Source organism: Numida meleagris, chromosome 16, assembly GCF_002078875.1.
Source record: "Numida meleagris isolate 19003 breed g44 Domestic line chromosome 16, NumMel1.0, whole genome shotgun sequence".
Classification (NCBI taxonomy): domain Eukaryota; kingdom Metazoa; phylum Chordata; class Aves; order Galliformes; family Numididae; genus Numida; species Numida meleagris.
This window is the reverse complement of record NC_034424.1, coordinates 8,014,594-8,042,470: the sequence shown is the minus strand read 5'-3', so window position 1 is coordinate 8,042,470 and position 27,877 is coordinate 8,014,594. Positions and strand designations below refer to the sequence as shown.

The 27,877-nt window shown below is 43.6% G+C and overlaps 1 protein-coding gene across 2 annotated transcripts; it reads right to left on the bottom strand.

The window, feature by feature from the left end:
• CAMSAP1 (calmodulin regulated spectrin associated protein 1) lies at positions 1-27,877 on the bottom strand. 2 transcript variants are annotated; one of them, XM_021413674.1, is made up of 18 exons: positions 27,700-27,877; positions 21,757-21,919; positions 13,947-14,209; positions 13,597-13,758; positions 13,281-13,361; positions 9,225-9,366; positions 8,518-8,657; positions 8,315-8,411; positions 7,697-7,874; positions 6,898-6,992; positions 6,197-6,281; positions 3,382-5,818; positions 2,561-2,697; positions 2,266-2,474; positions 2,078-2,180; positions 1,635-1,750; positions 1,281-1,399; positions 1-1,025 (listed from the first exon to the last, which is right to left on the bottom strand). In XM_021413674.1, exons 1-18 carry the CDS (start codon positions 27,706-27,708, stop codon positions 723-725), a joined length of 4,839 nt encoding a protein of 1,612 aa, XP_021269349.1. In that variant the 5' UTR covers positions 27,709-27,877; the 3' UTR covers positions 1-722. The 2 variants fall into 2 exon arrangements, with proteins under 2 accessions (XP_021269349.1, XP_021269350.1); XM_021413675.1 differs by lacking the exon at positions 27,700-27,877 and adding an exon at positions 22,306-22,554.

Below are 27,877 nucleotides of genomic sequence, written 5' to 3'. Positions count from 1 at the left end.
ATGATTGTATTCCAGAAATCTTTCAATTTGTGAGCAATTTTCAGTCTCTTTTTTGTTTTTTGTTTTTTGTTTTTTTTTTTTTAAAAAGACTGGCTTTTGCAATGCTTATTCTAAACAGATACTGCAAGTAAAACTCTGTTCTGAGCAGCACAAGTTGGGACTTTTTTCAGAAATCTGAGAGCTGGACTTACGTTGGCAGTAGATACAGTACAACTATTGGATGTATTAAACAGTTCCTCAAAAAAGTCTGAAAGGAAGTTTTCCCTAAAGACTGTTTAAAAAAACCAAACCAAACCCAAAACACTTCACCCAAGATCTGTTCAATCTTCTACTGAAGTTCAGAGCTTGCCAGCTTTGAGAACGATAGGAAGGAGGAGGCAATGAGGCGGAGAGGAAACAAAACTAAATTATTCCCAATTTGTACCGATGGAAAGCTTCAAGTAAAAGGAAACCCACTTGTTAAAGATCTTGCTACATGCACAGTCCCTCATCAGTTGAAAGCCACAGTAGTTAGCATTGGGTGTAACAGCAGATTTATCATTCATAAAAAACACTGATAATGTTCCTTCATTCTTAATAACTTGCATCCATGGTTTCTGCTTAGAAACTTCTTAAAAAATGTTTATGGTTCTGCACATTTCATACCAAACCAGAGGAAAATGGTAAACATGTCTTCATTTGATGCGATCCCATTCAGCAATCTCCTCCCCAAGAGCTCAGTGTCATTTACGAGTCTGAGTCTTCTTTGGCACTGCAGGTCGCTTGGCTTGCCACAAGTGGTTGTGGATCGTAAGAGCATCCACACTAACAGACATGGTTTTGGCTGGAATCACATTGAACTGTTTTCTGTCTGAACTGTACTTGTAAAGTTTGTCAATCATTTTCTTGGTGATGCTCTTTGGCCCTGTCCCAGTCAGCTTGTAGATTTCTTCAGTATCTGGATAGTAGCAGTAAAGTGCTCTGAACTGGCAGCCAGCATCGCGGAACAAAATGATGTAGTGGTTGGCATCACATTTTTCAAGTTCCTGCATTAAAAATAAGTAGGTAAACATACACAGAGAGCGTTCACAGTGAGAACTCCCACATTGTGCACCCAGCTTTTAGCTTTCACATACAGCTAAAAAAGTGGGGTTTTCTTGGATAGCGTTTCTCATTTCACAGGTACATTTTAGGAAATGGCATTCACCACCGTGGATCAGTAGGATTACGAACTGAGCACTACAGATGAACTTTACTGCGAGTGGATTCATAATTTTGTATTTTATATTTTTATTGCTTACCTCTAATATTGAATTCTTATGTGGTTCATTCACTTTTCCAGCAAGACAGCAGTGAGATATAGCATTGTGAATAATAGGTTTGTTTGATTTGCTGCTGGGTTCCTTAAATAATTTTGGACCTAAGGAAGAGAAGCAAAAAAACTTCATTTCCTCAAATCTTAAGATCATTAAGATTTTAATTAACCAGAAGTGTTAGAAAAACTTAAACATTTTCTCCAATAATTTACTTGTAGATATTAAACAGAACAAAATAGGCTTGGTAATTTCTCAGTAGTAACAAGTCACACCAAACATCAGAGCTTTACATGATGTGACAATCATAACAAATGCTCAAACTAAAATGAAAATAGTCACCCGTGTATTCTGCCACTGAAGCAATGGAAGATGCAGTTGAAGCATTCTCCCAGTCTCTTTCTGTGTTTCTGCTAGGATTTCTGCTCAGTATTGGTAAGGACTCCATGGATTCAACCCTGTTGGGGATGGACAGAGAAAACAAATCATCTTCCCCTTCAAATCTTAAATTCACCAGTCACAATCTGAACAAACAGATTACTGTCCCTCTTCCTGCCCACAACTGTCAGACTCTTCCTACCAGATTACTGAGGCAAAGTTTATATTAATTGGGGGGAAAAAAAAAAATTCAAGTTTGTACAGACTGAATTTGGCACTCCCATAAAATAGAAGGTTAATTCACTAACTATTGTTGTGCCTCTATTCCTGCAAACCAAAGCAAACAACACTGAATCCTAACACTCTCATAACGTAAGATTAACATTATTTTTTTTTAATATCCCTACCTCTGAGATGGTGTGCCACCAGAGTGTACACTTTCAGGTTCCGTTGTTGCTGCTGAGGCCAAAGAAAGACTGGAACCAGACTGAGCACTGCTCAAATTATCAGCTGCAAAACAGATGAGAAAACGTGAATACATTTGTTAAAGCAGATTTACCAGACTCATTGTGAATGAACAACTCAAAATCCTTACGAGTGGAAGAGCACTTCGTCCCTGAATCACTGTAAGACTCCTCACGGTGGACCGACTTTGGCCTGGGTTTCTTGGGCTTTGATTTGGGCTTTCCAAGCCCTTGCTCCTCCAAGATTTGTTGCTGTTTTTTCCTTAGGTATTCTTGCTTGATAAGTTCTCGACGAGCCTTCTCCTCTTCTTTGCGTATTCTGTCCTCCTCAGCTTTGCGACTGAAAAGCAAAACACGACATTCAATAAAGAATGATTTTCTTCATTTTAAAGATAAAAGGAGCTATCCTTTTCCACACGCTATTACCGAGCTTCATCTCTTTTTTGCTCAACTTCAGCCTCCAGCTGCTGTTTCCGAAGCCGAGCCTCCTCAGCTTTGCGCTGCTGTTTTAAAAGGAATGCTGCACGTTTTTTCGCCAACTCATCTTCCGCTTTCTGCTCGTCCTAAAAGGTTCACAGGGATAGAAAGTTTTAAAGACTGCAGGAAAACACATCAAACTGGATATCACAGGACTGCTGAGGATTCCAGGAAGATTTTTAAGCAAAACACATGACAATACTTTTGGAAACCTTTAGATCATCAGAACTGAGGAGTGTAAGTCAGAGAACAATACTGAATTTTTTGGTGTTCAGGAGAACTTCTACACCAAATTCTCCTTTAAGTCCTTAAAATAAAACAAACTAGGGTCTCATCTTACTCTGATTTAAGTAAACTTAAACAACACAAAGCCTTGTAAAACTGTAAAGTACCAACTACAATGTTGCCTAGAGTGGAGAACATAGATAACCCCAGCATAACGATAAACTTTGTATGAACCACGGTATACAAAATCAGAAGATAAATTCACTGAATTCAAGGCCTGGAGTTTTTTTGAAACAGAAATTAAAAAAGAAAGCATTGTCATGTCAGAACATAAGGTTGACAAGAGACTGCTCTCTATCAGAAGAGACTGATTTCATACAATGTCAACAACTTTTCTCCTCAAATACATTCTTCTCATATCCTAACACTGCAACCAAAACGTATTCAGTTCCATCAGATGACTCAAGAATGAAGTGGCAAAAACAAGTTCTTAATGCTGGACAAAAGCGCAACAATAACCAAATACATGAAGGTAACATATTTACCTTGAAGAAAAACCCCACACCAGACTTCTGATCACCTTCGCTAATTATATCCGTAGAGCTATCCTGGTTCTCAAGTTCTCCTTCATCTGGAGCTTTTAAGTCAGACAGATCTACTTCAATGAGATTAGCCTTGCTTCTCAGTGGCTCATCCACTGGGACATTTTCTTTTCCCGAGCCATCGGAAGAGTTCAACCCCGTTTCTTTGAAGCTGCTATTCACCTCTCTGCTCATCTCAGAAATGATATTTGCATCTTTAGAGGTGGAGAGAACAAGTGCCCGTTGATTACTCTCATCGTGAAGCCTATAGGTATCAAAGAAACACTTTTCTTGAGAACCACTTCCCAGATCAGGACTATTTTCCGGGCCTATTTCTGTTGGCGTCTTTGACAAGCTATTGGATGGAAATGGTCTTAAATGTGGTAAGGTTTCTAGACTTGGTGTTGGGGTTTTAACACGTGCTGAGTTTTGCTGTCTGTCTTTAGGGACTTTCAAATCAGCTGGTCTTCCTGATCGAGGACTCCTGCCCTGACCAAATCGAGGTGGTTTACGAAGGCTGTTCATTCCAGTTGGTGACAGGGGCTCCACAAAGTGGATCGATGGTTTTACCTTTTGGTCCTGAGAGTTACTTCTGGTTCCTGGTGATGGCACTGACGGAGATTTCATAAGCAGTTCCTGTTGCTGAGAAATCTTTAATATAGCCTGCTGAAGTGTGCTGATTGTTTCATTTAGTTTTTCAATAGAAAGATCACATTCGTTAATATCTACTTCTGTAACATTGTCTTCTAGAAGGGCAGCAGAAATAATTTTACTTTTTTCCAATTCATGTATAGCAGCAGAATCTTTTGGTTTGTGTTGCTCAACAAAAGCTATGCTTTCCTGCATTTTCACTTTTGTTACCTCTTGAGAATCATTAAGTATGTCTTCTCTTTCCTCCTCCTTCACAAAGTATTCTTCAGACTTAGAACCCAAAGAAACTTCATCTAAGTCTTCACCATTGTGCCGAGGGTATTCCTTTGGAAAATGTTCCGGTTTAAGCGGTTGTGGAACATCGGGAGATTTCCCTTTCTTAACAACATGCAAGAAAGCTGCCTTGCCCAACTTTAGTCGCTGCCTTGCTGATAAGGCTTCCATCTTCTTCTTCTGAGCTTCTATTGCTCTTCGTTTCTCTTCCAACTGCATATGAAGCTGCACCAATTCAGAAGCTAAAAGATTAACGTTATCTTTGTTTGGTCTGTTGGGGCTTTGCTCTCGCTTCTGTTTCCACGTGGTCAGTGGTGCTGGGCAGCTTTCTGATCCATCCGGTGTGGTCTTTTGTGAACTACTTGTGCTGGACTTGGTTTCATAGCTATTAAGCCTCTGAAGCTTGCGTTCTGCAAAATTGGTCATTCGGACGCTCCCGCTAGCCATCGACACGCTGCTAACTTGGGAAATAGTACTCAAACATGGGCTGGAACGCCCACTCGCATCATCCTTATCTTCATGTTCTTTTACCTTCATATCCTCTTGCAGCTTTGCAGATTCTTCCTCACCTATGTATTTAGCAACTATAGGATGGTCATCTAAGACTACCAAGTCCTGTTCAGTGTCTTCTATGTCTAAGAGATCAGAATCAGAGTCCTGTCTCACCATAGTCCATGTAGTATCTGGAACATGTAAATTGAGACTTTTCACATAACTTACGTTGACTTTACTTGCTATGTCATCATCAGATTTAGCAGCATGAAGAAAAAATCCTCCAGTGGGTTGATCCTGAGCAGAAGGATCTAAACTGCTACTAGCCAAAGGTCTGGAGGCTTCTAACCCCGCCTCCACCAGTGATACTGAGTCTGCAGCACTGGACTCAGAAACTGGAGTGAAATCAGAACTAGAAATGGGAGTAAAAGTCCTACTGAGATCATGCTCACCATGACTGCTATTTGTTTTCTTGCGAATCAAAGGCAAGTGTCCCTCATTTAATCTCTTTGTTATAAAACTCCTTTGTTTCCCCTCCCCACATTCATCCTCTTTATTTATTATTTGTTTTTCCTTTGCTGGTTTTAGAACTGCAGGCATCAAGGGCTCCAAGTAGAAACTGTCTGGTTTGCTTTCCGAAGACTCGCTATTTACTTTTGGAGACCATGCAGTTGCAGCTATGCTGGGTACTCTGGCTGCCGCGTTCTGCAATTCCAGGTCACCACGGTTTGGCCTTTCTTCAGATCTGATTATTGCAATAAGCTCTTCATCTTCGTCCTCAATTTCAACATTGTTCAGCAAGCTCTTCCCATTAGTTTTCATTGATGGAGGATGGGGTTGGTTTTTTGGAGTTACATTAACAATGTTTGAAGCAAGACTGTCTTTGCTGATTGATCTAGCCAGACTAATGCTATCACCAGATCCAGGGTCCACATCGGTACTGGCAGAATGATGAAGAGCAAATGGTGTTGGCTGAGACAGAGGCCTAGAAAAGATAAGAACAGTCTTCTGATGAGAAAGTACAAAAAGTTACAATTTGCTGAATTAAGGACCATAACGCACAAAGCTAACACTTCTATTCGAAAAAGGTAGCCTGTAGCAAGAGCGATCACCAACAGTAAGATAGCAACCTCAGATACTTAAATTCTCAACAGGGCATATTGCAAATCATGTTTAAAGTACGTTCAGTTGCAACACTAAAACCAGTAATCTCTGAAAATGTCAATTTTTTAAAAAGAGAACAAAGTTAAGCAACTCTCAGACCAGCTCTAAGGAAGTGATACCATATTACTATAAGGACGTTTGTCACAGTACAGAGAATCCTTTCATTAAACATTACTGTAAAACCTAAACCACACATTACCTGGGTTTCTTCTCTGGCCACGCAAGAACTGAACCTCGTGGCTGGCCATCAACACGAGTCAGAGAATTAGAACGATGGCGATGACCTGTAATATTTTTTAAATGGGTAACATTTGAGAAACAATCTTTAAGCTAGGAGTTTCATCACCTTGAATAGCAAACATAATACATTATTTCACCAAGAGATGGCAGCAGAAAACAAATGTGTTGAAATATTAAGAGAAGTAAACAAAAGCCTGGTAAAATACACTGAAAAAATGGCACTGTATACATACATATATATATGCATATGTATATATATACACATATATAGAGAGAGACACATGTGCATACACATCTGTATATATTTATACACAGATTTGAATTTTGCATTTCCAAGCATGGAAGTGCTCAAATTGCTTTCCTCATCCCTCCCACCCACTCAACAGCCCCATCTTTTTTTTTTTTTGGTTTTGATTTAAACAGCCTTCATCACTGCATGTTGTAAGAGACCCAGCAGTTGAAATGAAGCTGGGTTAGTACCACTGTTGATAAAAGAAAATAAATTCTAAGTACCTCTGTAAAAGCATAAAGCCTAGATTTTCAAGAAGTACCTTTAAGGTAAAATCTATTGTCTTTTCTCAGCATGTGTATTTTTCATTAATTATTATATTGACAGTGATTGTCACTGCCTTCTGAAATGCAAATTCAAGGTAGACTTACCAGGGCTGTCTTCACCCTGTAAAGATTTCTGTTGTTTCTGTCTCAAAGGGAGTAGGGGGTGGGAAGGGCTAAAGGCAGGGCTTCCTCCTTTGCCACTAATTCAGAAAATCAGAAAAGTAAGAATTCATTAATAGAAGAAAATTTTTTTCTATAACAACAGAAGAAAGTTATACTGTAGAGAAGTTACAGTGGTAATAGTTGCCCCCATCCTCCCCTAAAACAAAAGATCATATTATTAATATTAAAGAAATTAAAAGAAAAATAAGGGTTTTCACATGAAAAGTAAACTACTATCTGAAATCAAAGTGTTCTTATGTTTTTAAACACAGTGAATTTAAAATGTAGCTTATATAACAGTACACTAGAGAAAGTAAAGGCTGAATAGACTCCTTATAGTCCTCAAATTTAGTTCAGCTGAAAAACCTTGTCATTAACTTCCTTGTACACTGAATCATAGTTAAGTTTTTCATAACAACATTTAAAGAATATGGCCAGCAAAGATCAGATGCTTGGACAGTTTTCACATTTCACACTATCTTCAAAATAGAAATCAGAAGAATTTCTTCTAAAACACAATGGTGACATTTGGTGTTGAGGCTTACTGGAATTTGCCAAAGACCAAATGTAACAGTGCCAAGTATTTCTTTGAACTTCAGAATATTTTACAGATTGAGTGAATTCAAGCTGTGTACAGAAAATCTGCAGCAAAACCAGAACAGTTAGCAGCAGAATTTCCTATTTGACCCAAATGGAAGCATACAGTTGTTCATTAATCTGAACAACATGAGAATAGACTTACAGGTAGTCAGGTTCTTCAGGGTGCAGGTAGTACCTACTGCAAGCTTCAGAGCCTGCCTGAGCTGAGGGCTGCACGTCTGCTGGATTTGCACTAGCAGGACTAGCCATGAAACTTCTCTTAGTTGCATTGGAGATAGGAACGGGTGGGCGACTGCTCTTCTGCTGCAGCACTGTCTTAACTGTGCATATATTAAAAATTGTGATAATGTTATAAATAACCATTAGAATAACAAAGTAGAAAAGGAAGTTTCAGACTGCAGAACACTATAGTGACAATTCTGCAACACAAAACTGAGATTCAACATGAGGTAGTAACCTGTATTTAAAAATATATATATTCTCGTGACTTTACTGGAAAGGAAGTAAATAATGAGTGGGTTTGGAGTAAAAAAAAAAAATAAATCTGTTTATCTCATTCCAAAACTTAGAACCCAATCCACAAGTGGATTTAGGACTAACCCTCCCTTCCATTCCCACTGCTTTCAAATAATGCTGCAGCAAGCAGAAAGCCTGGGTAGAAACCAAGCTCCAAAGCAAACAGCAACGTGCAACGGGTTTTCATTCTGATGTAAATATTTTCAAATAACTCGCCAATATTTATGGAACATTAAAACCTTACCGTCTTTTATTTCCTGAATATCTCTTGGTTGTACAAAGTCTGGTTTGACATTCTCAAACCACCAGAAGAGTTCCGCAATGAACACCATGACGTTAGGCTGGAAAAGAGAAAACGCTCCTCTCAGTAACAAAATAACTGCTAATGATTTACCTACTTATTATTATTATCTTATTTAAAAATATATCCTTCAGTATGTTTCTTACCTTTAAAACTAAAGGAGCATACAACATGTCCTCCAGCGTGAGATAAAAGCATTTGTTTAGATATTCATTTGAGAATTCTCTCAAGAGCTGAATATTATAGAGGCTGTCTGCGATTGATGTTACCTCCTTCAAACAAATATCTGGACAGGTAAGAAAGACAAGTTATGGCACCACCCCAAGGAATGAAACCTCCATCCACAGCTAACAGAAATACTACACATAGGAACTTCACAGAGTGCTTATACAGCATCACTTAATATTTACTGGCTACCAGTGCATCTCTCTACCTGTTAAATACCAGAGATAGGAAAAGGAGGGACAGGGAAAGTGCATGTAAGAGGATCAATTTGGCATTTGTTTTACAATCCATACATGATTTTCATAGTCACAGAAAAGGTAAACAGACTACAAACAATATCCAGTGATAAAGTAAAAAAGCAATGAAAAACAGATTTGCAAATAATACGGGGTTTGCAGTTCAAGTTGTACACATCTGCTGAACATTACAAGAATTGTGAGCTAACAGTAACACGTGTTCATTTCTTCTTAAGGTCTGATCAGACCAAGCCTGTTAATTTTAAGAGACAACGTCTTATTAAAAAACAGACCACCACCTATTAGATCTGCTGCTTTTTCATTTGATAATTCATTTCTAGTTCAACTTTCAAATACTTCAGAATACTTGTTTGAGAAACTTTTCTACATACCTTCTAGCTTCATTTGCTCTGGACAATAGTAGTGTATCACAGCTAACAGAGCAGCACCATCGCTACCATCCTTCATCAAATCTTCCAGCAAAGGAAAGTAAGGTAATTGCCTGCTTGAAAGATGGTCTCTTCGGTAACGCACCTGAAAAAAGAAAACTAGTGTTCATGTGATGCCAAGGACCATTGGAACTGTTGTTAAGTACTGACAGCTCTTTATGGTGGAGCCTTCATAGCATTCTACTTCATCTATGTCAAAAAACAATGTATGAGGTTATATTCTTCTCTCCATAGAAGCCAATTCAGAAGGACACAGTGCTTCCTTTTTAAACTTTCTCCTCGTATCTGGAAGCAATCCATGCTGAATTCCTAGCTTCATAGACACATTTTAACTTAATGCAAACTAATTTAAGTCAAAATCCTTCCACGCAGATGCACAAATGCAGCAGAGCCAAAGAAAGAGAGACAGACAACTTACACATATACATTTAAAGCTTCAGGGGGAAAAAATTAAGATGAACTAGTGATTTCTCACGTGTTACCCACACGCACACTTGCCACCACATCCTATCCCCAGAGAGCAAAGGTTTCTTGGAGAGATTCAGAGCATTGTGTGCCTGGCAAGCCAGTATACAGTAGCAATGTGCAAAGGAAAAAAGATGGCTTTTTCCAAAAAATGCTCTGTGAGAGGAGCAAGAAGGTCTTCTGAAATCAGCAGCAAAACTCTCCTCCATTTCACTACAGATCAACATCAAACTTCTACTGATTATCCCCGAACCCTCACAGAATTTTGAGCTTAGCTGATGCGTATCTAAAGCCAAACAGCCAAGGAACAAGTCTTGGCAGTGCTTCCAGCAATTCTTGCAAGAAAAGTTTTAGCACTGATATTTACTAACAATCCATGTGCTGGGCTGGAGGGCTACATCCAAGTCCCCGCAGCAAAATGATCCAGCCAGCAAAAAATAATACACTGCAGAGCCTAACAGAAGCACCTTTCAGTGATGGAAAAGCTTCCTTTTACACTAGTACGTTAACATCACTTAACATCTGATGAACTCTCTTGACTCGTGTGCTGGCCTAACATATTGCTATTCAGAGAGCATACTTAATGAGCAGAAGAAAGTTTTATTTTACCAGTGGTACCACATCAACTTTCCAAGATAACCTGGGCAAGCTCTCTGTACACACACACACACACACGCTCACTCGTGTCAATTTAGGATGGCACAGGCTGAGAAAAATTATATTCAGAAGAACGAAGGTCACTTGTATGCAATTTAATAATAAGAATTTAATAATAAGAAATAGTCTCGTTTACTTTGAACAAATATAAATACAGCACATTAAGTTTCCCTGGCAAAGGCAAGTGCTTCTAAAAGCCACGTCCGTGTGCTATTGCTATTTTTCCAGGTGCAAACGATCTTTTTCCCCAGCCTGGAGCACTGCACAGATATGTAATGGAATGTGAATCATACTGTACCACACGAGCATATTCCACTGGTTCCAGCATGCAGTGCGATATGGCATGCATCAGATCAGGCTTACACAAAAAGAAATAGCGAGATATAGGATGGTGGTTATTCAAACACGAAACAAATCAAATGCATCAGCAACATCCACTATGCACTGGCAATGCGGTCATTAAGTCTGATAAAACAAGTGTGCACACTAAGGTGATCTGGTTAGCTTAAAAGGTTCATCGTTTATCCACTTAGCTGAAGTAAACAAATTAAAAGAAACTTCAGGAATTTCATCTCGTATTTTAGTTGCTCCTGTCTTTAAAATAGAAACATATTCCTTTTCTAATGGGAAAGGAATTTAAATGGAATTTAAACCAACCACAGTCAATACTGTATCTGCTTCTTCTACTCTCACTCAGAAGTCTCTAAACATAACACGAACCTATGCAGCTTCTTAGCAATGCAATCCAGGGTAGGCCTCTGACACAGACGGGACATCTGGGCACACAGAACACAAGTGACAAACACTAGGTCAATATTTCATTACGTCGTCACGAGTCGTTAAACAAGGCTGCAAGCCGGGGCTCTGGCACAGATTTGATCAGCCTGCAGGTCCCCGCTCCCATTCTCTTTCTTGCAGATATTTGAAGTTTTTAGTGTGGTCCATAGACTTGGTTCAGACAAACCCAAGATGATGAACGGGAAGGGCGAGACGGAGCTCGGTGTGGAAAGGCAGAATGTGGAGCACACCTGCCTTCTCCAGCTGCACTGCTTTTGGGGATTTGCAACTGAGACAACAGCTCCCATCCTCCCAGACAGACAATGGGAAGCACCACGTCCAGCAAAGTGGAGTTCAAAGGGTACCAAGGGCAAGAAAAGCTCAGGAACAAATAAGAACCTCCGCGAGTTCAAATAAAACCAGGAAGCTCAACTAAAAGCAAGCAACATCAATTCCACGACATAAAAACCCCAAACCTATATATTTTTATTTCTATTTTCACACTTTCTCTAAAATAAAAATATTGTCTTTCCTCCCGTTACACCAGCTTCAGTTTGATCTACCATACAGTTCCACTCTTTGTAGCAATAGGTCCAAACTGGTTTGTCAAATCTTCTGACCTCATCTCAATGAATAGCGGCGTTCTGGTTTGGATTTACCAACCACGGGAATGCAAGGGCACTACATAATGAACTAGTACAGACATCTAAGTATCTTAATGATGGACTCAAAGATTAAGCAACCATTTAAACTGACCAGCCTTTGCTTCACCTTAGTGCTGAGATCAATTGCCTACTTACAACAGAAATAAAGTGTAACCATTTCAACCACTGTTAACCTCCTAGCTTTTTGCTGCTACTCCATACTCCTCACTCCTGCACTGCGGGGACAATTTGGAAGCGCTGTAAAGTGATTATGCTATATGCTGTACAGTATGCAGAAATCACATGATGAGAATTAAGCCTGATGACTGGAAAGCTTACGCAGAGGTTTTGTTTGTTTGTTTTATAAGAATGCCTAAGAAGCGTTGTAAATGGAAGCAAACAATCCGAAGAAATTTAAAAAGCCATGATTTTGAGGATGACAACCGGCGTAAAAGTAAATCACTTACAGGTACTAATTTCCAATACCATTTGGAAGGAGACTGCTCAGGAAGCGAGGGAAGGAATGTAGGAATAGGAAAGGAACATCAGCAATGCAAGTTATAAGCAGTAATACTTCAATGCACTTCAGCAAGAAACACTTTCACATTTAGAGGGTCTGTAGTCTAGAATTTTAGTTTAAAAAAAAAAAAGAGGCCCCGAAGTCAGTAGGTCTAATTGGTAAAATGGGATCCTTTGGACCAGACATCAACTTGTGAATTAAACAGCTCTCAGGTCCCTCATCATCCAAAGATAGGACTTAACATAAAGCACATAAAACCTTTGCCACCAACGTGGAAATAAATAATTGTGCCTTGTTAGCACGTTATAATTTTATCCCCTTTGCACAGCGATGCCAACCAGAGGAAAGAGCACAGAGCTTTCCTACAATCTTTATTAAGCCATTAATTGGGAGCGCTGATAGCTGGTGTGAGTTATGTTTGCAAAGAAAAAAGTCTATTTTACATTCTCCAGCAATGAAAGTGTGCTATGTTTTTGCAACGTTACTGCATTGTGATATATCTTCAGGGGAAAAAGGAAGAAAAAAATCACAAACATGTCACGTACAAATGCTAAAGGTATGCTTACTAGATAGAACTGGAGTAAGCTTCTACATTGGAATTAGACAATAAATTCACGCAAAATGAATGCGCCCCCAAAAGCTTTCAAAATATATGCTATATATTTTGTTCTGTGAAAGCTGGGTGAAGTTTACTGAAATCATTAAATTAAGACGAGTTATTTTAGTCCAACTAAAAGGAAAGTCCAAAGATCCCACTGGGATTGAAAGGAAAGGAAGGGCACCAAGAAACACAAACAAATTGCATGCACAAAATCTCAGGAGTTTTGAGGACTGGATGCCTCACATTTATCTGACAAAGAAAACATTGAGAAGTTTACACCTAAAACCATTAATCACCAATGCACGGAATTATAACTGAAGACAAACTTGTTTTACCTTTTGATGCCCCGGACTTTCCATTAATTGCTGTTTTAACTTAACCTCTTTCTCTGTTATCTCTCTCATTTTAAGGTTCACCTAAAAGGGCAAAGCACAGAAAGGATATTAAAACACATCCAAATACGTGTTTACCTCAAGTCACAGAAAACAATCTGGTGGAATAAGTAACACCACAATCAAAAGTGGTTCCTTCAAGTAGAAAAGATGTCAGAAAGGCGCAGCTAAGAAAGATGGGCAGAACACGCTCATCAGAACCTTTGTAAAAATCTGACAATTAATAAGGAACAGACACTTTTCTTGAAGCAAATTTTACCTTGTTAATCCAGAAAACCATCGCATCCTCCAGATCATAGGGCAGTTCTTTTGAGGCACTGAACGTAGAGAAACGCTTGACGCTAGCGACCACCTTTTCAATGCTGATCATTTCTACAGTGTAGGCCATCATAAGAGCGTCAATCATCGCCATATGAGAACTCTAAAAGAAGAACGCGACGACTGTTGAAAACCGAAATCCTTTAGGAAGAAACCTCTGTATATTCTAACTGTATTTACAATGCAAAATTCCCGAGGTTAGCAGCCTAGAAATGCAAATCCCTTCCTTCCACGAACTATTTTAAATAGCGTTAAATAAAAAGATCATTAGGGGGATTTAATTAAGCTAACCATTTTGATTGGTGCGCAGCCCAGATCAGATTCAGACACAGGTGTATCATCGCTCTCCATGACGTAAATCCCCTTTCGAGACAGCGCCTGGATCACCGACTGGTGGCCCTGCAGCGCAGCCACCTGGTCGCCCTTCAGGATCAGGCTGCAGACGCGGCAGTACAGCTCGCTGGACAGCAGCAGCTTGATGACGGGCGGCTTGATGTGCTCCTGCTCGTACTGGTCGATGTAGAACGGGTCCTTCAGCTCCTCGGGGACGTTGTCTGAAACAAAGGTGTTTCAACAAGTGCATCAGGGAGAGCGTCGTTTGCAAGCGGCAGAACAGAAGGGTTCGTCCTCGCACCGCGCTTCTCCCCCACCGGCTCCCACCCTCACCAAGACCTGCACAGTTGCTGCTGATCAGCAGAGCTGCACAGCTGGCAGCAATTTGAACATTTCAAACCATGCATCGCTAGCTGCAGCACTGTCTGCGCTAACAGGTGTAATGCTGCAGCTCCGGGCCAACACCAGCTGATTCCAACAGCCCAAAGCGGAAGGAGAAGTTCTTGTGAGCAATATTTCCTTGGTATTATACTAGGGATGCAAAACAAGTTAAAATTAGACATATCCCAAAATAAATACTTGTACCCGTATTCAGCAATCAGACTGGAAGCTGCCGAGCCTCTGAGAGCCCAGCAGCAAGAACAGGAGCCTCCACACCAGCAGTACTTGCTACCTCACCTGTGCTTTCTTAAGAGAAGCCAGACATCGTATCATGCTCAAACACTGAACTTGATCTCCTGTCACCCAACCACTGTGAAGATCTCCCCCTGAAGTCACTTCAGCCGTTCATTTTAACAAGCACATCTACAGCTGAAAGAATTACTGAGCTGGCAGCGTGTTCACTTCCATTCAGCTCATTTCCAGAATAAACGAATTTCCCCATTCAAAAAACTCCGACCCACAGCATCTCTCTGAACTGCAAAATAAGCCACACAATTTTTTTATGCTGTCGAGCACTTAATGTTCAGATAAAGAGAAACTGAGACAGCATCTTACCAATGATATGAGCTAGAAGCGCATCTCACTTCAATAAAAATACAGGGTAAACCAGTGCTGTAATAATATCCCTAACAGCTACTCATACTTTGTCACACAATACTGCCTCTATTTTTCAAAATGGAAAGGTTTTTGACGTTTTTGAGAGTTAAGAAGATTATTTTCCTTTACATGGCATTGACTGCTGTGTTACAGAGATATATACAGCCAGCATATATGTAATACTGAAGACAGTGGGAACAGGAACCATACAACCTCACTGACACCATGTCAGCAGTACTGGTTAACATCGTTGCCTGTTTGATAGTGAACAGATAGTAAATTCAAATATTTCTAATCTCCTTCATAGTAGTCAACCTGACCTAGAAACCCAAGGCTGCCGAAAGGTAATTCCATTTAATGGTCATTTAACATTGAACTAGAGCCTCCATTGCTAATGACTGGGGAAAGATCCAAAACTCAGCCTTGCCCTATTGCAGCACTCTGTTGTGCTGCTGTTCAGAAGGACCTGAGCGTGCTGCCGTGGACATAATGCAAAACCCAGACCATGTCAACCTACAAAACATGTCAGTGGCACACATACGTACCTTGATTTACACACACACACGCGCGTTACCTTCTCTTTTAGAGCCGACCAGATTTTAGTTCAGTGCAGTGTTCAATCAAATTAGCTTAAGGACTCTGAAGTCCAGAATATGGAAAATAAAAGGCAGAGTAAAAAAAAAAAAAAAAAAAAAAGCAGAAAAGCAAGAATTCGCATTTGCACAAATCCAAAAGGACTTCTTAAAGGTCAGATGAGAGCAGTATGCACTGGTCTACATCGAACTGCCATCACAAGAACTGCTGCTGAGACCGCTCCCCCAACACCTGCAACTGAACTTTAAAAAAAAAAACAACCCACTGATCCAAAAAACCACAACAAACTCCCCCCACACTTAGAAGCTGGGCCCCGGGTCTGCTCATTTGCCCCTTACAAATATCAAGATCCCCACGTTGCCGGGATCTCAGAAACACGCTGTCAGTTCTGGGACAGTCAGACACGCCGGGTACAAAAGCAGCCGCAGACACTAATGACACACAGCTCCCTAATGACAGCGCTGCTCCCCGATCTGCAGGGCTGGGCAATGACCAGATGTGCCCCAGCTTTTGCTGAACAAAACGTCTTCCCCAGTCCCAGTTTCTATGAGCACCTTCGGCAACACTTCAAGTTCACGACCTGTAACATGACTTAGGTGTGAAAAAACTGACATTCATTAGAACTTGTATTTTTACACATGTGCCATGGAATCCAGAAAATCAACAGGAAAACACAGCTTCTGAGCAACCAGCAGCGAAGCTACAGCTACAAAAGATTCACCTGGAGCTGAGTTTAACAAAACCTACCAAAGCAAAACAAAAACAAGGAAACCACGTCCTTTTTTTTTTTTTTTTTTTTTCCCTACTTTAAGGTCTTCAATACCACCTTGAATACAAAAGGAAGCCACTTCCACACTATTACAAATTACTAAAGAGCCCACAAACACCTTCTGTTTTTCCTAACCTGCCTTCTCAGCAGTTACCCCCAGGAAAACATTAGCATCAACTTCCAGGCACGCTTTGCCACCGTCAGTTTCTGATGAACGTTTTGTCTTTTAACAGCTTCCAGCTACCCGTGGTTTGACAGCACCTTCAGAACCACGCTACGCAAGCGATGAGCAGAGCTGTCGGAGGCAGAGGGCATTCACAAATGCAGCTGGTCCTCAACCTCCTATCACAAATTGCTAGAGATTTACCAGAGCTGGCTGGATGCTGACTGCATGCACATTCTATACCGTGTTGCTTAGCTGCGTGCAGTTGACTCACAGAGCAAAGATGCCCAGTTTTGCTTTCTCCAGCACTCACAGAAGCAGAGCAGTAACATGTTTCCCACCCCTCAGCAGCACATAATCCAAAGTGCTCTTGTCCCAGGGAGCCTAGCAGGGACAGATCTGTACTGGCTGTTTTCATAAGAAACGAAGCACTCAGAAATAAACCCGCATAATTTCTCCTGAAGCAATGGTTTTTGGTATCACGTCAATGAATTCTCATATCTCAAAGAAAACCTGTCGGTTCCACGTATAAATCATTTTGCTTACAAGGTAGTTCACAGGACTACAAAAATAACTTCACGTGTAACGACAGCAAGAACAGCAACAATTCTTCCCAGAGCATCCCCTCCTCACTTCAGGGCGGGGACCATTTCTTCACTATCTCACTGATGAACACTGGTTCAGAGATGTCACCCGACTGCTGTATTTTTCTTTATCAGATTGTAATCTGAACAAATTTGACTTACGCCTTGAACTGGAGAAGTGGATACCAGCCAGATCTTATTTAACCTCTGGAATAGGGAAGAACAGGTTTCACATGCAAAGAGAGCCAAAGCATCGTGGTATGCAGAGGGGCTCATTCAAATTCTGAGGAGGATTTCATTACTATCAGTATCCGCTCACAGAATTATTTAGTACTGCTTGGATGTCTGCTCAGCTGCAGAACACAAAGCAGAAGCTACACTCTCCCAGCTTCCTCGTAATAAAAACACCTCGTGTTGGTTCTAATTACCAATCCGTATTATAAACTCCAGAAGTCATCTCTAATATCACTCATGGAAATCTGTGTTTAGGTGGGCACAACAAAAACGAGCTAAAGATGTGGTAAACCACTGGGGAAAGTGACCGCCCTTCTGTTATCCTACGTTTGGATCAAGCTGAAAGCCACAAACCTGGAGAAAGCAGAAGAAATTAAATAACTACAGAATCTTTCAACTCTGTCAAGTTCACCTAAGTAATACTCGGTGTTTATAAACAGGCCTTGTTAAAGAAACCAAATCCTCAACTACTCAAATGTTTGCCAAACACTTTCTTAAAAATATTTGTAATACAGACCTCACTGAAAAGAAAGCTGGGAGGAGAGGAACAGGGAACACAGGGGTTTGCTTAGTTCAGCCCTGGAAGCATTTTCACACTGCTGGTGCCAACCGGTAACTGCAGGCAGCTATTACAGTACTGCAAAACCTGACTTAGCAGGTGAGCATTAAGGACTTCAAAGACAAGAAAAGCCACAACTTGCCCTTCCTCTGCAGTGGATTAGAGCAGTGCTTGGCCCTCCTGCCTGTGTCTGGCCAAACATCCCAGGCTCACGTTAGCATTAAGTGTGGAATCGACACAAAGCTCCTCGCCCTAATAAGTTCGTTCAACGTCATTTGAACAACCTGAATTTTACAAACGGTATTTAAAAAAGCAGCAAAGTTTGTTATGGGCCAGGTTGCAAACGACACACGTGCTCACAGCAAGCTGCAACACAGAAGAACTCTCATTCAGTCCTTTCCTACCTGAACTTTAACATGAAACAATTTCTACACACAAATGCATGCAGTCCTAACTCAGCCTGAGAAACGGAAGTTCTGCCGTTGCCCACCTTCGCAAGCCGCAGCCCATGGAAGCAGCACAGCACTGGTGCAGGAGCACGGCCCCATGCAGCTCCCTGCATGGCCACCTCTCTGTGCACAGCTCGCCAAGCTGCTCTAAGCCTCCTGTGCTGCCTTCTGCAAGGCCAGGATGAAGCTCTCAAAGGGATTTAAGCACCCCGTGAACTCAAGTTGCACAGAAACCTGGCAGCACCCTTGCTCCTAGACCTCCTGGACATTAAGAGCTGTGTTTTCACACAGAGTTCCTTAAAGTGCATGTTTGGTTCTAATCAAAGTTTGCTGATGAAAAAGATAATTCTGTTCTAATGCACTTCGGTTCCCTCCAACTACTGTCTCAGCCAAACGGACTTGCAGTCCTTCAGATGTGCAGAAGGTTTCCAGATGTTTGTGCACAGATTTTTACGTGGATCTGCGACAGCACTCCCAGATTTATTCAGGGAGAGGGATGACAGTGAATGGGAAACACCTCCCTCACAGCTCCATCCCCTTCTCTCTTGTGGAATGTGGACAACGGCTGTACAACTTGCCTCTGGCATCTGTCTGATGCACCAGAGATAGGCAGGAGGAGCCCCGAGCTGCCAGGAACAAACCAGTCAGCCCCATCCCTGTGTGAACAGCAAAAAGGGATGAGTTCTGCAGCAGCAGTTATTTGTGCTGAAGAGAGAGGAGAGCTGCGCTCAGCTGGTTGGTTCCCAACCTCTCTTCTCAGGGGCAGCAGAGAACAAAGGGACGCATCATCAAATGAAACAAATCCCAAACCAGAGCTTCAACTCCAAGTTATGCCAGGTATGCCCTCGCTGATTTGTCCTTGAGAATAACAACAAAGGATGGAGAATTTCTCCATTTAGATGCCAGCTTTGATATGGAAAATTCACATACCCTGCAACAGTAAATTGGAAATTCCAGATTTAGGTAAAATCTACAGAGAGGAATGATTAATAGTATGCCCACACCAGAATCGAATTCCTGCACTTGACCATTCCCACACTTAAGCATGAGCTTAGCTCTACTCAGATGAAAATTAAATTCAGGATACACACCAGCATTTGCAAGATTATGTCACAAAATTACATCAATCCATAAATTCAATTTCAAATCGAACATTTCCGAAGGATGCTCTTTACTCAGCCACCTGAAGGCCGTTCTGAAAACCCTGTCTGATAGGAACTGCTTTGGAACAGAGACAGCGCTTTAATATTACCAACAAAGAACTGGGTTTTTTTTGTCAACTTGAACCAAGCCCAGAGGAACAATGATGCTCTCCCGCAAAACACCTTCATAGTGAGATTTTATATTGAAAAAAGAACCTCTTGACAGCTGCCCGAGACTCACCCAACATCCAGTGTCTTAAAGCAAACCAAAGACATCCCACCAACACCACAGAGATGGCAAGTAACAAGTTCAAACATTACTCAAAATGATAATCATGTAGAAAGCCTCTTTAAGCTCATCTCTCTATGAATTAAAGAGGCTTACACATTTCTCAGTATTTTGCAATGCTATTCTAGAAGCAATGGTTACCACATGACAACTGCTGAAGCCTTTTCAAAATCAGACTACATTTCCACGGAACACAGTCCTGAAAAGATATACGCACACGAAAGCTTTAAGCACTGAAGCTAACCAAGGATACAAGCCCAGAAGTCCCAGCAACAACGTTTCTTCTCAAGGTTCGTGGCATTTAGCTCCTGTTAACATATAACCTGAACGAGCAGAAACACAAGTGGGAAACTGGCAAGTGATGCTACAGCCCTCTCCACACTGGAGGCCACACCGCTGTGCCTGCAAAAGCTGGGGTTCCTCTCTGACCTTTTTAGCCAAAGGAAAGCCAAGCACTGATGCACCTGACCCCAGGACTACGGACACAGCCCCGTGGCCCCAGATGACACGACCAAGACACAAGAGGCCCTAAAGCTTTCTATGCAGTGCACAACCCACGCCAGTCAGACCTAAGATAGAACTGGCTTCCTTTTGAAACGAAGTCATAATGGAAATAGCGCGTCTTCGTGGCTGGAGTATTTATTTTACCTCTGATTACAAAAAAATCTTCAGGAAACATTACAACCAGTTCCAGCAACTGAAAAATATTTACACTAAGAAACATCCGCTCACCTCTTTTGTGTTATCAGCATTTTATTATCACTCTCCTAAAATTCCCACGTTTTTCAACTTGATCTATGTATTTTTTGTCTCCTGTTGCTTGTAATAAAATACCTTTACTAACTAAGCATTATAAAAAAATCACAATTTTCCTTCTGTTTTCCCCACAACCATCACCGTGATGAGACCACTAACAGAGCTGACAATATTAGAAGAAAAACAATTTACAAAATATTTCCACAAGGATAACTTTTTGCTGCAGGAACGGACTGCTTTTCTCCAGCCCTGTCACCAAGTAAGCTAGTGCTAATCCATTAAGCACATTATGAGTTTGGCGAATTAGACTTAGATTAACAGGGCTACCTCATTTTCCAAAACAAGATTTTATATGTGTTTTAGTATATATTTTGTTTTGCATAAACAAAAACAAGTACTCTGGCATATTCATAACGAAGCAACTCACTCAAGAAGCATCCTGCAGCAACAGCTCTGAATAGACAAGTAAGTCTACCTCAAAACAAAAAAGTGAATTTCAACAGATGTCAGGAAAATACCATTCAAATACCTCTGTGCTATACAACAACCTTTATTCGCCCACGTTTGGCTGTACTGGCCCACGACAACATCTGGGGAAGGAGATCTCCATCACCCACATCGCGCTGTCTGATGTCACACCACACTGCCAAGCTCTATCTGTTCATGCAACACTGCTTTGACAGAAAGGAATTTTACTGATCACAAACGGATTGCTTTTCAGTTCACTCTGAAACCAGTGAAGTGATCCGACAAAACAAAACATACCCAGCACAGCAGAACACCCTGAGCTGGGGATGCCAGCGGAGCATACAAAGAGCATCAAGGCCCCAGCATCTCTTGGCCAAGACGACGGGATGAGGGAGCGCAGCGGGGCCTCAGGCCTGCAGGTGCTGGCAGCGTACTTGGCTGAAGTGTGAGATTACACCTTTGGAAACGTGCATCCTTTATAACAATGACCTGTGCGCATTCACTGCTCTGTTTGCGGATTCCCAGCAGCTCACATAGGTAGCTTCATTGTTCCGCTGAAGGTACCAGGATGCGCATCATAAATATTCCAAGAGAGCAGACCATCATATCATTGATGTCTAAGACAAAGGCGATTTACACCGAATTTAACCGCTCCTGGAAGGGGAGTGGAGCTGACAAACGTAGAACAAAACCCGGCGTGCCTCCCCGCGGCCGCCACCTCACCTATTCCATAGGCTTTAGCGCAGATCCATTGTAGATTAGCTGCTATTTTCGCTCTGGCTGAATCATAGAGCTCCAAAGGGACGATCTCCACCGCGCTATCACCCAGGGCATCCATCTTCCTTCTGCCGCTCTCTCCACCCGCACCAACGTCAACATCCACCATCTAGGAGCAAAACAAAAGGCAGCGGCCCCGTCACACCGCCCGCTCCCCCAGGCCGGGTCCCCTCGGTCCCCGCCGCCCCCGGGCCGGGCCGCGCCCCCCGAGCATCCCTCCCTCGCTGCGGCCTCACCCCCCGCGGGGCAGCACCTGCGGCCCCCGGCCCCGCCGCGCCCGCCCGCAGCAGCACAGCGCCCGCACGCCCATGCTCTGCTCGGCCCTGGGCGCGGAGCGAGGAGGAGGAGGAGGAGGAAGAGGAGAGGGAGGAGGAGGAGGAGGAAGGCAGCGGCGGCGGCGGCGCCCCCTCCCCTCAGTGGGAGAAGGAGGAGGAGGGAGCGGGGCGCAGCCCACCGCCCCCCCCGCCGCGGCCTGCAGGCCCCGCGCCGCCTCACCTTGCCGCTACCGCCGCCTCATCCCCGCGCCGCGGCCGGGGGAGCCCCGCGTCCTCCGGAGCGGAGGGAGACGGGAGGCCGCGTTGCGCCGGCCGGAGCCGGGCCGTGCGGGCCGGGAGAGCACCGGGAGAAGGAGAAGAGGAGGAGGGAGAGGAGGAGAAGGAGGAGGAGGAGGAGGAGGGAGGCAGCCGCCGCCGCCGGGCCGGGGCTGGCAACGTTCGGGACCGCGCGCGCGCGCATGCGCCCGCCTCAGTGCGCGCGCCCGCCGTCTGCCTCCCGCCCGGGCGCGGCGGCGCGCTCCGAGGGAAGAAAGGCGGGGTTTGCTGCCGGCCGGCACTGCGCAGGCGCCGCGCTGAGGGCTCGGCCGCCCGCGGGCCACGCTAGGCAACCGTTGCCATGGCGACCGCGAGCGCGGCCCGGCGGGGTCTGCGGCCCGGGCGCGGCGAGGCCCGGGGGAGCAGGAAGGCCCCGGGGCTGCTCTAGGGCTCGGAGACGTCGGCCCTCACGAGGGACAGAGCTCCACCGCCGGCCCGCTGCTGCCCTAGGCCTGGCCGCGGCCCTGAGCGGCAGGTGCTGCATGGCTGTGAGCGGTACTGGGCCTCTATGAAGGCGTCAAGGAAAGTGATGGAGGCCTGGGCCGCTTCCACCTGTCTGCACGGTGGATGTGTGGAGAAGGCGCCTGGTGGAACCCAGGCCGAGGGATCCACGTTGGCAGGGATAGGAGCAGGGCTTCATGGTGACACGATCCGCACGAACCTGGTGCTCACCCTGTGCCTGCACAGTGCCTGCAGTGCCACCACCACCCAGCTGGTTTCCTTCGGGCCTCCTTTATCACACAGAGAAACATGTAAATGCCAAAGAATTTTGATCTCTCCATTGTGAATCATTAACCGGGAAATCCTCCAGAACTGCGCTGCAGTAGTGCAATCAGACGCTTGCTTCGTCCTGTGAAGGATGCACCTCTCCCTAACCAGCCAACCCGACCTGACAGTGCATGGGAACCATTAGTGTTTGATCACTGGCAGTGCTTCCTTCAGGTTATTAGAAACAACTTCCCCCAGGGCTTGATCTGCCGCTATCTGCTCCTGATCAAAGGATGCCAGAGGTGGTTTCCAGGCAGAAGACTGGCTTACGCATCCTGTGCATTCCTTAGCAAATACTTTGTTCACCCAGTTTGTGTCATGATAAGCAGCAAGGAATGTCTGACAGGTATAAAACAATTATTTTTTTTTCTCTTTTTGGGTGTAGGTAAACCATCACAACTGCTATCGAGCAGACTAACTGACGTGACGAGGTTCATTACTGGCAGCAGGGCTCAGCTGAATAGTGAAGTTACATGATTAAGAGGTTTGAGTCTCCAATGCACGCGCTGGATCACTGAATTATCTTAATAGCCATCTTGTGAAAATGTGATGATAAGCATAGCCACACACAGTGATAGCAGACTGAACTTTTCCTACCTATTTTTTTGTTATGAATCTCATTACTTTTTGCTATATATGTGGAAGACATATGTTTCAAATTCTTTAGAGATTAACTTGGATCAGCCTTAAGATTCAGCATTTATTTCCCTGTATCTTTTCAAAGTGCAAGGCAACCTGTTTCAAGCTGTCAGGAAGCATGATCTAGTGTTCAAAGGTTATCCCAGCCTACTTAATTGCAAGATCATATGCAACTAAAGTAGATGTCCCTTGCAAACAACTTGCTAGTTGTTTTATAATCTCTGAAGAGTTTGGTTTTCAATACAGTTTTTTTCTTTAGCAGGCTGTCAATTTGTGATGTTACCATTATAACAAGCTGCTCTTGTTTTCAGATTAAGTATTAAGGCCCAATCCAAATCCCCTTAAACTCAAGAAGAATGTTTTCATTTATGTAGTGGATCGGGCTGCAGGAACAGAATGGCCCTTTGACTCAGCAGGTGACCTGTATGTGAGGGTGAAGGTGCACACTGGGAGAAAGCTGCCCTACTTTTTCCTCTGATATATTTCTGGTATAGATAAAGAATGGATCTAGATGCTAAACTTGTCAGAAATGCTTAAGAACAAATTACATTTTAAGAGGGTGGCAGGTTACTCCTGCAAACAAGTATTACTAAGACACCTGAAACTCTATGAATAAAAAAAGTGGAAACATTTGGGCCAAGAAAATGAACATTGTGGAAAAAAAGCACGAAGGGAAGTCTAGTGGTAAGGAAAAGGCCATCCTTTTACAGGCTACAGCTGAACTTAAAACCTTGACTTTATTAGTACTTTCCTACCCCTTTCTTTTATATAGAGCTATCCTTTGGATTTGCATTTGTGTCATCCAGGGATGTGAAACGTGCTGTGACTTCTTCCTTTATGGTAATACCCTGTGTAGCTGTGCTACTTTAGGGCATCTGTGTGTCCTCAAGCAAAAGCTGGATTTGATGTTTGGGGAAACTTTGTAGTTTAAGTAGTTTGGCCAGAACTCTAACACCAGCATCCTCAAAATTGTCCTGGAAATAAAAAGCCTACACTTAAAATGGGAGGATCCTCAGTGGAGTGCTAAATAGGTTTGCTTTTTCCAAGCGAAAATAAATGACTCCCCAGTTCAACAGCAGCAAATTCATCTTTAATTTGCACACCACTTGTTTCTTTCCTGTACTCCACACAAAAGATGCTTTAAGGCTTCTGGAAAACGTTAACACGTTGCTTTTCTATATGAAATAATTTTCCTATTAGAGCATTCTCCTGGATCCCTTAACCATTCAGAGTGGGTGTACATGTGAACTGACAGATACTGCGCAGTCCGTCTTCCAGCAGAACTCTGAGATTAATTAGTGGGAGGTAATACCTTTGACAAATTACCATATTCAAGCACAACACCTATTACATGTAACAAAGCTAAACTCGTGTGCTTGTTTTCTGCCTTACTGGAAGAATGCCTAGGATTTCAGTTTCTTCCATCATGTTTCATTTATCAGTATGTGAGATAAAGACATAGAACATCAGTCCCTCGTCATCCCAAGGACATCAGATTATATTGTAAAAATATATATATGTATCGTTTTTTGAAATATAAACATGCTATGCACTGGGATCATATAGGTTAGGGATAATTCCTGGGTATGGAATCAAGAATCAAGAGCTGAGCCATCGGTGGCACTAATTAGCATTAGCACCTTCTAGTTAGAAAGGCCAGCAGTGAATTGGAATCTCCCTCAGCACTGCAAAAAGCACCTTCAGATGAAGGAAAAAGCACATCTGCAGGAGACTGCATAGAACTGTTATGCTTCACTGTCTCCCTGTAGCTATTTATGGAGGGGAGGACACGATGCAATGTCTCTATCAGACAGATAACGCTCTGAGTGTTAAACCGGGCCAAAAAGAACCACGACTTGGGAATTTCAATACACTGGGTGGCTTGTTAGTATTACACACAGCCTGACTCCCGCTCCATTTACTTTCTTCTCTTAGGACTCAGCACACTTTCCAAAGGTTAGTAATTTCCCACATTTCATTTCCTTCCTTCTTTTCCCCAGGAAAACACACTTAGTAGCAGAAGAGAGAGACTTTCCCTCCACCAGCTCCTTAAAAATTGCCCGCAATCAAGCAAGGTTTACCATACCCCGAGTATAAACACTATAAAGCTTGGCTTGCTGCAGGCAGCACAGCCACTGAGCAAACAGGGAGAAACCACGTCGGTCTGGTTTATGCAGTGCACTCTCTTCCCTCCAGCTGGTTTATAACCCACATCCCGCAGGGACCCAGCTGCCAGCATGCTCGTTAGCATTGCTGTGGAGCACTCACCATCCACCCAGCCACAGCACAGGAGTGGGTGGCTCTGCTGGAAGAGCTTCACCTCTCTCTTGCCTTTTGCTTGGCTCCCTCATGTACTCCCAGGAGCAGCGAGAGAAGAGGGCTGAAGAAATCAACCCTCATGTCCCAGCACACACCACAAAGGTGTTCTGTTCTGTGGTTTAAAAGAAGTCGTCTTACTCTGAATTCGCTAAATAAACAAAGATGTGGTCAAAAAGACATCTCAGCTGTCCCATGAATGAATGAAACCGGGATAATGTAACCTGAGGATGGAATGAAGGAATGAGCAGAACCCTATTCAGCTGCTGCTCTAACAGTTTCAAAATGCCTTTTTATCCCTGGTACAAAATTGATCCCTATGACAGTTCATCACGTATTCAACCTTTAGAAAGAGGGAGCAGAGCATTATTCTTAGCAAAAGAGCAGTTGCTTCAGTGTAATTACCAATGACACAGGAACAGTTTCTATGGCACAGTGCAGTTATCGGTAATTACTTATATTCAGTTCTGTAATCACAAAGAACGTGCAACACAACAGTCGTGTGCATTGGGGAACCACATGCAATGTGCAATATTTTTCATGTAAATAAGGAACACCAATTAATTCCAGGCCACAGTACTGTATTCCATTCACTCAGCTCTATTATTTTAAAGGTAACACATAAGGAGTTGAGCTGTTACGATGACAAGGTGCAATGCCTATTCAGATATTTTTCCTGGATGCAGCTCCCAGCTTACTGGGCTTGCAGGGCTCCTTCTCGCGGCCCTGCACTGTGCTCCTCTCCTGGCAGCCCTGTCCTCCCCTCTGCTCCCTCCTCCAGATGTGCCAAAACAAACCTGAACTGCCTCCCGCCCTTGGGTCCCTGCCAGCTTGCACATGTTGCGCTTTAATGCTCTTAAACCTGTAGCTAGAGAAATATGTTAATGTGAAAATTAGTCAGAGCAACTGAAACATCTCAATCCTGCTTATCCAGGTCCTATTTACAGCAAGAACTTCATGACCATAAAACTCCAACCTGAGCAGGAAGCAAAGCCACAGCGGCACCCACGAGCACCAGCAGCATGGCCATGGGCAGGCAGGGATGCAACAGCTGAGCAGTGGGAGGTGGGGGCAGCACTCCCCGGCAGGGATGTGATGCCCAGGCATGTACAGTGCATCCCCTCACTGCAGGGCTCGCAGGGTTGTCAGCACGCCCTGGGGTGCCCCGAGCAAGGCAGCACCTTTAGTCACGTACAAAGGATTTGGCACACGCCAGGGGTTATAGAAACAAACTTCCTAACAGCACGGCTCTGAACAGACAGGGATGGGTTGAAGCATGACGCTGCTGTTCCCACTGAATTGTACCTGACCAACGCCACTGACACGGTCCCCACGCAGACCCCAACCCCGTGCCTCTCTGCTCTGGCTCCCCTTGCTCCTGGAGCCAGCTGAGAGCATTGCTAAGAACTGGGGTCACGAGCCCCTAGGGCTGCCAGGAGCACATTGAGAGGGCCACATTGCAGAGGACAACCTCAGGTGACGTCCCTGAGGCGTCCTTCCTGTCCTGCTGGGAGACATAGCCACTGTAGGTCCCTGTCAATGCCCTACAGCAAAACCCCCGGCAGTGCTGACTTACCGCTGGCATCCGCTGGCATCCTGGCAGCCTCAGGGGTAGCAGAGGGCCCCGGGCAGCAGCTCGCAGTGTGGCAGCCCATGGCAGGGTGGGGGGCTCAGTGCCTTGAGGGAGCTCGGCCGCCTCTGCTCCCCAAGCAGGGCAGCAGCATCCCCACACTCCCCAGCATCACTGCATCACC

Bases quoted from the DNA above. Each gene is read 5' to 3' on its own strand.
- CAMSAP1 (XM_021413674.1), bottom strand. The intron at 8,658-9,224 runs GTATGTAGAAAA...TTACCTGTCCAG, and splicing joins AGAGCAAATGAAGCTAGAAG to ATATTTGTTTGAAGGAGGTA. The intron at 1,400-1,634 runs GTGACTATTTTC...TCTCTTCCTTAG, and splicing joins TTCAGTGGCAGAATACACGG to GTCCAAAATTATTTAAGGAA.